This window comes from Mesitornis unicolor, unplaced genomic scaffold, assembly GCF_000695765.1.
Source record: "Mesitornis unicolor isolate BGI_N332 unplaced genomic scaffold, ASM69576v1 scaffold30494, whole genome shotgun sequence".
Taxonomy (NCBI): Eukaryota; Metazoa; Chordata; class Aves; order Mesitornithiformes; family Mesitornithidae; genus Mesitornis; species Mesitornis unicolor.
The window spans coordinates 5,791-16,968 of record NW_010182593.1 but is presented as its reverse complement, the minus strand read 5'-3'; the positions used below and the strand labels follow the sequence as shown (position 1 = coordinate 16,968).

Genomic DNA, 11,178 nt, shown 5'->3' with positions numbered 1-11,178 from the left:
ATGAGCAAGTAAGCAAGTTTTATTTCAGGCTGAAACTAAATAAAAATATAATTTACATGAAGCTTGTCCTAGCTCTATCTTGTTAACACAGCATCAAACAGCAGAACAGGACTAACCAGAACAGGCAGAGGCCACCTCCATTCTGCCACACTGCAGACCCAGAGTCAAGGTGTTTGGGATCAGGCCCTTTAAAACCCCAAACTTTATGACTGAGAACAATTTCTGAACAAATCTGGCCTGATCTGGCAGCCAGTACAGAGAGGCAGGGACTTCTTCTGGGGCTCTGGGAGCCTTTGCACTCAGAAAGGTACATGCCATTTTCAGATTTTGAAGAGTTATTGCTCTGTGGATTCTCAGACTGATTTGTTTTTCTCAGCCAAGAATTCAGATTGCTGTGTTTGACAGCAAACTTCCCTTCCCTGGGTGATACAACATCAAACCAATGGCTGAAGCCATCTTATTTTGTTTTTACTGGCCAACAATTAGGAACATTGGTTGCCCTCTGTCAAATTTCTACGTGAAATGTAATCTCTGTGCTAATTAAACCAAACAGGAAAAACATTTTTTAATTCTCATGCAACTAGTCACTCCTGGGCCCAAAGCACAACCTCAGCCTCTTACCAAGTGTACGTACAGTTCCTTTCACCCTGAAATTAAAGTCAGTTCCCAAGGCATGGGTTGGATGTTTAGTTAGAGAGATCAACGCTACCAAGGGCAAACACTCACTACTTTGTAAATTAAAGGAATGAAAGAGATGGGCACTGAGAGGATGACCTCTACAGCTCCCAGTCTTTCACGGGAAATTGAGGAGTCAGATAATCCAAGGGCCTCTCTCTAAAAGACTTCAACTGGCCAGGCTCCAACACAGTCTCTCCTCTCACTAGAGTGACCAGTAGTTTTTGGCATCAGACTGGAGCTCTTTGAGGCTTCCTGCAAACTCAGGAAGATGTAGTCACAATGGCACACACATCTTTGTAAGGACTATGAACTCATTTTCTATAAAAGCTGAAACCCTGCTCACCAAATACCACCTCACGAGCTGAACCTATCATTACCTTCAATGCAGCCCTCTGTAGAGATAACACTACTGAAGCAACAAAGGCAGTTGGTTTGGCTCTCAGATTTGTTTGTAACAGAAAACATTCTGTAGAAAAACCTACATCAGACAAGTTCTGACATTCTTCTGCCACAAAAGAGAGACAGAGGATTTACCTTCAGGGCTGTTTTTCCTAGGGTCAAGGAGAATCTTTCAGCTGGATTAAAGCTTTCACATCCTTCCTTATTTCTACGCACTTTTATGTCAAGGAAAGGCAGAACCTCCATTTGGGATTTCAGAGTTTCAATTCAATCAAGCAATTCACTACCTTTTTTGGGGTAGAGGGAGTGACAGCAAAAAGGGCAAAGGGGGCAGCGGGTGGCAGAGGAGAGGAAAAAGCTTGCTCTGCTCTGTTGCAAAATAGCAAACAAAAGAACTCTGTGGTAGTACAATGTGTTGCTAATTACGATCATGCAAAACGTTTCTTTTGTCTTGTGAGCTGTGGAGGATTGCAATGATTTATTTCCATGTGGAGAGAGGCCAAAGATATTCCTTCTTTTTCAAACAAGCTGCACGTTTCTTGGTCCTGTGCCGGCTGGTCACTCCTTCCTCGCCTTGCCTACTGCTTTAGGCTAAGGATGCAGGGGACTTGGGTCCTATCCTAAATCCGTTCGATCCAGTTACAGGGACCCAGGCAAACCCAGCACTGGAACCGTCTTTCCCTGCTCCCCCCGTTCCTATAAAGTCAAGGCCAAACCATTTATTGATGTTTGTAAACTTTGTATTGAGTGTTGGGATTTAGTTAAATGATTGGCTTTGGCAGTGAAGGCAGCTGAAGAAGTTTCCTATTATCCCTTGACCACCAATTCCCAGGCCAGTTCCATACTTCAGCCCTCTGGGGTTGGCCAAATGAAGTGCTTGTGGGTCTGCGCTATAAACTCAGTAACTGAAGTGATTCAGGTTAAAAATAACTCCACCAAAGGCAATTAATCATTTAACAACCCTGCCTACTCCCTGCCATAGCTGGGAGAGCCTTGGGGAAAGAGGACAGCAGGGTAGATGAATTCTTCTGGCACACAATTACCGGGCTATGGGAAAGGAGCTGAGAAGGGAAATGTGGCCCCTTTCTGACAGAAACCTGAAGAAAACAGTCTTGGATGCTGACTGCCAGCACAAATCTCCCAGCGCTTAACCCTGAGCATCCACTCTTGCGACACCTGGTTTGGTCCCAAAACAACGTAGTGGGAGATGGACTTCTACAACGTCTCTGCTGGAACATCGGGGCTCTCTTCAACCTCTGTTATTCCAGAACAGTGAATGTAGCCACTTTCAATATTTTGCTGGGGAAAATGAAAGATGTGTTTGTCCTCTGACAGAATGAGTAATGCTGACCCCTGATACAGTGCAGGCCAAGCCAAACACCACTTTGATTTCCCTGGCAGCACAGGCGGTGCAGTTCTGATGTACGGCAGATGAGGGAAGGAGAGTTATAGATTGGAGCACACGCTACGCCTGCTATTTAATTCTGCTTCACACAGCTACCCATCTCCACACACCAACTGATGTGGCTGAAGGTGGAGACAGATGCTGCTGCCCTGCCCTAGAAGGCTGCAAACAAGACCAAATACTCTTCAGTACAGCAGCTTCACCATCCCTTCCAAGTATTGAGGCTGGCAGGCAGAAGGTGTTTGAAAGATTCATCTTTGCCCATCCTTGGGGGTGTCTGACCCAAAGGCCTCCAGGACAGAGCCCACTTCTCATCTTGTCTCATTAATCAGTTGCTTGTTTCAAAGAGCACTGAGTTCACAGGGATTTAAAGCACAGACAAAGCCAAGACAGCCAGGACAGGCCAGCACAGCCCAACGCTTTATCATTCATTTGCACAAAATGTCCAAATATGTGCACGCAATCCGAGGGCATATTTCTGGGAGCTGGCAGCCCATAAAGTCTGCTAGTGTCCCTCAGGAGAAACTTATGCAACCCACATTTGGAATCCATCAGCAAAAACCGATTCCATGGACTCTGCAGCAAGGGTCAGATTCGCAAAGGTGTTGAGATGTTTAACCATACGTGGAAGCGTGCCCTGCTCACACTGTCCCTCCAAAAAACAAAACCAAACAGCAGTTTTCTTCCGATGGCAACACTGTGTCCCTGCTAGAGGTTTTGCTAGTTTGAACGTGTGACTTTTTTGAGACAGAAAACAACCGAATTTTACTTTCCAAATATTCTATCACACAGCTGGATCAAAAGCTGCTTGTTGTCAGATAGTTTCCATCTCTGCCACTGTGTACTAAACTCTTCCAACATTAGACCCAGGGATTCCCCCCAGTTCATTTCATCTGGGGAAAAATCTTTCCTACTTCTATAAAATTCTCAGCAAATGATTAAAGAAACAGAAGGAAATGTTTGCTAGAATCTAGTGATTTTTCCACCAACTACGCATTTCCCTCTTCATGACCCCAAATATTTTAATTGCTCTATACTGTTTCAATTTAAAATAAGCACAGCACAAATAACTCCGTAATTGTGACAAATATAATAGACAGTGTCACAGATAAAGATCATAGCTACCCATACAAAATACTAAATGAGAAAGTAAGTAGTTTCATGAATTTAGAGTTCCCAGAAACAATGGGTTAGATTTTCAAGACAGATGAAGCCAAATAATTCTCCACTGGCATCCAAATAAAGTTTTCCAGAGTGCTCAGCTCTTAGCAGCCCTTGTGGTCCTCCAAGAGCACACAGTGACTTTTCAAAACCCCGAGCTCAGATGCAGAATACTTAGCCGTATACACACTCCAGTACTGCCTTCATATTTAGAAGTGTTCCTAGAGTGCCTAGCACTGATTTTGATAACATTTCTTTGGTATTAATAATGTTGTAGCTCTTATACTTCCCTGGAAGTCTTTAAATCAGCATTTCTCTGACAAAAATCACAGTAATTCACATTTTCTTGTTTGGACAAAGATGCTACCTTGACAGCAAGAAATACTGACAGCTGAAAATTCTGCACTGAGAAGAACTGAAAGGAGGCAACTGAGGGCTACTCATGCCAATTACCCCAAGATGTGAATAATTTACTCTCAGAGGAACACCTATTTACCCCATCCCCATATCTGACACACTACTTCCTTCCTACATAGCAGGTAACAAACAAAAACACTACAGGAAAATGCAGAACCTTTTTGAGCACAGAAATCTAGCCTGGAGACATACATCTTGTTTGTAAGTACCTTCTTACCTCTTTCCAGCTAAAAAGAGTGTATGTATTAACAACTCTTTATCCTAACAGCTTCAGGAAAGCACATCCTTTACAACAATGCTTAGCTGTAATCCCATGTTTGCAAACACCTTAAATTTAAGCTCTTAAATCATTGCCTGGGCTTGATTCAGCGATGTTCCTAAAGGATGAACTTTTCTGCAATGTATTTTACACACCGCACATCTTAACAATAAAGTTAAGCTACTCTCGTTGACAAAACACCATATTTAGGAGTGGGTTATTTATTTACTTGCTACCTCTTGGTTCATTTAGTTTTGCTCTGAGGAGCAGGAATTTTGGATTTGAAGGAGAAAAGGACGTAGAGAAAAGGAAGTAGAAGCAGCTAGGAAAAGTCAAAGGACAAACAAATAACCCGTATCAAATCCTGCATTTTTAACACCCTGCAGATTAACTAGACCTCCCACCTTCAAGACCCTCTGTGCAAGAGTTGATCACACAATTACCACCACAACCACAAGCAAAATGTATACAAGTCATTCAGCTCCCTATGAAAGAATAATGCTAATTTCTTTCTTCTTCACAAAGACATGACACTTTGTTCTTGTCTCAAAACAACAGAAATGTAATGATTATCCCTGCTCTGGCTAGTACCCTCCAATTTTCTTATCTAATCAAGATACGCTCTGAAAAACAGCAAAAACAGAAGCAATAATATCCAACAAAGGCTCAATCGTATTTTGTGCTCCACTCTCAGTGAAAGCTGTAGAAAACTCAGCAAGAGCTTTATTTTTCAGACACCACCACTAATGCAGAGTCGTGGAAGATACTTCATTAGTTTATGAGGCATATATTATACTGATCCTGACTTTGTTTTTCTCTGAAAGCAAAGAAGGGCAACGGTAACAACGAATTTAATACATTGCTTGGGACTGACTGGCTTTTCATGAATGGCAAAAGTTTCACAAAAATTCAACAGCCCCTACAAGAGACTCTGTTCCCCAGACCTCTGAAAAATGTCGCTGCTAAAGGGAATCAGACAGGGAAAAAAAAAACGTGTTAGCAAGGCCACTTACTGAGACTGAAGTCTGACACTAAGTCAGTCTGTGATCAAAAGTATGTTGGCAAGATGGATGGAGCACAAGGGGTAGGCCTTCAAAACAATTACATTCAGTAATATCCTAAAAGAATTATGATTCAAAAATAATTCAATGGAAAAAATGCACTAGTACAGGCAGAGCTTTTATTTATTTATTTATAACCTCAAATCCTCAACCACAGGCAGGGTAAAATACTCTCCCACCATAGGAATAAAAATAGTACTGGCTAGAATTGTTTGCTGTAGATACATTACCTTAAAAAACTGAACTCTTTTTTGCTGGTTGGCAAGTGCTTAACAAAAAACTCTTGATTTCCCTAGAAGTATTCACTACTAATTTCTCAGTGGTTTCTGCAAGACATGGGTATATGATGCCTCATTTCAATGTTCCTACTGTTACTCAATCATAGGGGATTACATCTGCTCCTTAAGCGGATGATTTTAGGAATAAAAATCCAATGACAAAGTTTTCCCAGAGTGAACTTCCAGTAAAGAAACTCGCTAAATGCTTTTCTGAAACCATTTGTGAAGCTGCTAAAGTCTCTGACAATCTTGGGCTGGGGTGAGCCAAACCATAAAACAGTATTTATCAATAAATAATGATTAATGATTTAAAGCAGTGTAAAGAAAATGAATGGAGCCAATTTCAATGAGCCCTGAGGAATAAAACACAGAAGGCGGAGAAGCCCCTCAGCTTAGATAGACTATACAGCAAACGACTACAAGAAATGATGTCTATCTTAAAAAACCATGAATGATGTCTCCAGTGACTCTCACCCCATAACACATTTTATACAGCAACCTCGGCTTCAGTAATGTATTTCTTCTCCTCACCATTACGACTTAAAAAAATGCTGAACACCTATGTCGCTGTTTTGTTTCATTTGACAAACACATTTGCTCCTTTTCCAATTATTTCTAATACAAAGAATGTGTTTATATGTAAAAAGAGGGGGCTTATTAACAGAATGTAGGTACCAGTAAGCTGTTAGTAGAAGTAACTTACCTTATGCCATATTATGCCCTGAGGTTTTGGTCGTTTGCAATTAGTCTTGATAGTTCTTGTTGGAGTGAGTATATAATCTACAGTTAAATCATGATCTTCAAGAAGCTCTTCTGCTATGTCAACCACCTATGAGGAACAAGAGATTTGTTAAGCAGTTAAAAACAAATTCACGAAAATTGTGCACTATTCCTGATGTTTCACAATACATGAAAATCTGTCATTGACAGTGGAAACAAAGTAAAGATGCTACACCAAGATCATTCCAAGTCTCTTCTTCAGAGATACCATTCAGTATCACACAGTTCTGACTCATCCCTGGAGCGTGGATATTTTAACTTACCTGACAGTCATGCACAATAGTAACTACAGGTGTATCCGCCTGCACTGCGCCCATTGACACCATCATTGCATATTCCATATCCGCATAACCTTCCCCTTTTCCAATTCTCCAGCCTAAAACACACAAAATCAAAGTGATAACAAACACAGAAAAAGCAGAGTGGAAAGGGAGGTAACTGTCAAAAGTCTGCAGTAAAACTAAGCAATTTGCAACAGAGTTGTAACTTGGCGGAAAAAATCAGATCAGTGTCTCTCACAGAATGCAACTTTCCTTGTAATAAGCACTGAAATTAAAATAAACCATTAGATTCTGTGAACTCCTAAAGGATTCCAGGAGCCTCCCTTTCAGAATAAATCAATCCTAGTCCATTTTAGTTAACACAGAAGCCTATGTACCCATTGTAATAAGAATCCTCCATTCATGTCAAACACAGGTTAATTTTATGTGGGTGGAGAGGAGTCTGGGTCACACACAAAGAGCATGGTATTTTCAGGCAAAGGATAAAGTCAGTGGAAAATTTTTCACTACTGGCAGGTCTTCAAAATACGAGAAAATGCAAGATCTGATCCCCAAATAGGTACCAAATCAGCAGCTGCAGCACATGTCCTTTTACATACCATGTGAGAGCAGAGCAGATTCTCCTAACAGTGTGCCCTCCAATTATTTTAAAATTAAAAAAAAAAATAAATATTGCCTGAATAGCTCTACTGAAGGCCAAAACACTGGCCTGCCTGCTCTAAACCACATTGCTGTCTGCCCACTAAGTCCTGGCAGCATTGTTGTAAAGCAGGCTTGGACTGGCATCAGTGACTCGTCACACAGAAGAGACAGAACTCAAGACCATAATTCAGTTGCAAATATACATCTGAGTCTGCCAAAAAGAACAAAAAGGACCCTCCTCCTGAAAAGCTTGCAAGGTTTCATCTTACCTTTTTCAGAGACAGCCACTGATCCTACAACAACCAAGTCCACTCGTGCTTTCCCATCAAGACCCACAGGCACGCTGTATTCTTTTACACCCTGCAAGAAAAACACAATTTTGGGTTCACAGAGTGCAGAGTCTTCCAACCAGTGAGGCAGAAATCCAGAATACTTTGATAAATTCAAGTAACTCTCCACGTTTCAGTGTGTTTCTTCCATGTATAGCCAAGCTGCACATGTCTGGAAAGCTATCCTCTAGGGAATCCTAGAATACATTCCCTGCTACAGTGACAAGAATTTTGGCACACTTCAAGGAGAGCTAAGGGAGGTGGGCACTTTTCTAAGAAAGGTTACTTATTTAGGATCAACAACTCGTATTTTGAAACCTTTTATTGGACATTCATTTCTAAAAATGAAGATAAATGACACTTCCTACCCTATTAATACTAACTTAAAGTCATAATATGTAAATTAATGCCCATGAGACCATCAGAGCACTGCAAATTCTTAAATTAATTCTCACAAAGTTCATTTAGACAGAGATAGCTACACCATAAAGATGTTAAGCTGCTTGTCTGAAATCACACAAAATGTTTTACTGAAGCATAACCAGGTACACAAGATGAATCACTCTCCATTTCACTGCATCCACTGTACTGCCAGTTTTTCCACACCTGGATCTTTTGAAAAGTCCCTTCCAAAGGTGCCTACGTGCTCCCTGACACTACATTCCTCAACACTTGACTGTCATTCAGGATGTGCCACTGCAAAGCTAAGCTATCTTTACCAAAACCTTCTATCTAAGACACTAATTAACAGCAAAACACACTGTTTCTGACAAGTGAAAAGAAAAACCTTACATAGCCATCATTCTTTTTTCCTTCTCTACTCTTCCCTCTCCTTCCCATCCACCCCTCTTCAGTCTCCTCTTTAAACAACATATCCTAACTAAATTATGTTCAGAGCTCCAGAAATTAAAATGGTGTTCACCTGGGCTTTAAAACATCAGAGGTTTAAAACGTCTAAAAAGATGTCTTGTGATTCTCTCACTCTTATGTGTACAGTGTAATGTAAATCCTCCTCACACCAGCTTAACTTTGTGCTAAGTTAACCTTCATAATAAAAAGCCAAACATTTTCTGTGTAAAGCACAAAACAAAAAAGATCAGTACTTTGGCTATCAGTAATAATGCTCATTACCCACTTCACAGCAGCATGGTAAGAACTGTTTGCCCAGTGCTTTGTAAATATAAACTGCTAATGGCAGTTTATTCATTAGTATGCCTGGCTGGGGGAAAAACCAGAGACACGGTGGTAAGATCAGAGATCAGATATGAAGCAGGTCAAGAGAAAGGTCTCTTTCAAAAGTGCTCTAAAACCCTAAAAAGCTTAATTAGTTAACGACTTTAATAGAAGTTCCAACAAAGAAAGGCACTACGAATTACCATCCATTTACGACCGTCAGTTGTATACAGGATTAATGCAGAACTTCATTGCCTTTAGCAGGAGATAACGAAATAAAACCTACAGACCTGGCCTGCTCATTTTGTACGAGTTAGTTTTCATATCAAATAAAGATCTGTATAAAGGCGGGTTTGGCTGTCAAATGACTTCAGCGGTACAGTATGGCATTTAAACACCAGAGGGCAGCAGCACACCGCGTTGCAAAAGCAAACTGATTAACATCTTTGCACCTCAGCAAATAACAGAATGACTATTACTTTAGACTCAGGATTCTGAAAGACCTGATCTTTCCTATTTATTAAAACCTATTATTTTATGGACCAGATTATGCAAAGAATGTAAACACTAAAATATTCCTTACAGGATTCACTGGCTCAAAACTGCAGAAGAATATAGGAGTGCTATTTATTAGAAATGTAAAGATCTAAGTCACCTACAAAAGTTGCTCGTAATGTTCCAAAAAGCATTCACAAAATATTGACAGCATTCTGTTAATAAAATATAGTGAAAGCACTAAATTTCCTCATGATTTAAGTACCAACAAAAGAATTATTAAAGGCGACTGTGTACACAAAAACAGGGGTAACATACTAGCAGAGCAGTATTTCAGGTAGCATGTGGCTTCCCATCTTCTAGTTGAACTATGATAACACAACCGTCCTCTACAAGCTAATTCGGACCTCCCCCATTTTTCATCCCTACCTGAGCTGTAGCACATATTCGCAGGATCTCCTTAGTTGCACCTGAAGGTGGAACAATCCTATTGAACAGCCCAGTTCTCAAACGTGGTGTGGGAACCAACAAAGTCTTCCTTGCCTGTGTAACAAAAGAAATTATCCCATTAAAAGGAGGTGGGCCACTAAAGAAATATTTTCACTGTCCCATAGGTCACCATGTCAATAATCTTACTTGCTACAGAGCAGTTAGTGTTATTGATTGTGTAGTGCTTGTAGATTAAACTCCTGCAGCACAGCAAAATTCCAGACAAGATTTTATTGAAGAAACAGCAAGACATAACCTATAGGTCTAAAGCACAAGACTGTCACATGTTCATCTTGGGATAAACGTAAGGCAATTTGAGGCAAGGCTGCCTTGTGTATTTTGGGGAATAAGAACACAATGACAGTGAAACAGCTATTGCTCCACAGAAACACATTAATTCCCCCAAACCCTACCTGCACCTTCACTATTTGCCAAAAAAGGCAAAGCCATCCCTACATAAGCAACCGCATGAGGTTTAGGACTGGTAAAGCTCCCGTCAGAGAAATGGCAGGCATTGACCACGAGATGTTGCCAAGCACTGCACCGCTGTCCCACCCTCCTCAGGGGTGCAGAGGTGCTGTTACCTGCAGCGCAGCCAGCCGAACACCTTCCAGAGGTTTGTCAGGATCCACTTTAACCTCGTGTGCTCTGGTGAACACATCCAGCTCTTTAATAGAGCAGCAAGCCTGGTGAGAACCCTGCGTGAAGAAAGGAATTGAGAGAGAGTATGTTCACTTACTTCCAGCGTTAGAAAGCAAGCGTTCTTCTGGGGAGCATCGGGGTTTATTTTTACAGTATTGGCAGCTTTGAAATCCTGTAAACCCAGAAGCCTTGTCGCAGCGTGGGAGGCACCCTGTTTTTATAAGATATCAGTGCATCACCAAGGAGTTCACAACAGAGGTGGGAAATTTACAGTCTTTCACGCTGTAGAGAGGCTGATTTCCCAGTTTTAAAAATGAGGGACATGCTGCTCATTTTGCAATGTTCTCTATGGGAAACTCACATAGTAACAGATGCTGAGTGCTTGACCAGTATCTTGCAGGCCTCAAAAAAAGAGGGGATCCAAGTACACCCACTCCACCTGACTTCACCCTCATCCACACCTTATGCTGCTTGCTCATGAGCTAAATACCCAGCACTCCCCCCCCAGAACGCTTTTTTGGTCATCGTTTAGTCAAGCATATGGCAGATCCATGGCTGCACACCTTGAGCTTGGATTAAAACAGGCAGACAGTAAAGCAGTGGCTTGAATAACTTAGTATTTGAAAGTTTTCTTATTTCTTCCTCTCATCTATCAAACTAGGGACACAGTGAAGCCAGAGCAGGAGGAA

At 41.2% G+C, this 11,178-nt stretch overlaps 1 protein-coding gene across 1 annotated transcript in view; it reads right to left on the bottom strand.

Annotated features, from left to right (window-relative positions):
• MTHFSD (methenyltetrahydrofolate synthetase domain containing) overlaps nucleotides 1–10,557 on the bottom strand; it is a gene marked incomplete at its 5' end in the record, with an annotated part of 12,625 nt that extends 2,068 nt beyond the window's left edge. Inside the window, 5 exons of the mRNA XM_010183838.1 lie at nucleotides 6,362–6,487; nucleotides 6,702–6,814; nucleotides 7,631–7,721; nucleotides 9,788–9,901; nucleotides 10,432–10,557. Coding sequence (XP_010182140.1) covers nucleotides 6,362–6,487; nucleotides 6,702–6,814; nucleotides 7,631–7,721; nucleotides 9,788–9,901; nucleotides 10,432–10,557 — 570 coding nt within the window. The remainder of the gene's footprint in view (nucleotides 1–6,361; nucleotides 6,488–6,701; nucleotides 6,815–7,630; nucleotides 7,722–9,787; nucleotides 9,902–10,431) is intronic.
• Between the last annotated feature and the right edge of the window lie 621 nt (nucleotides 10,558–11,178).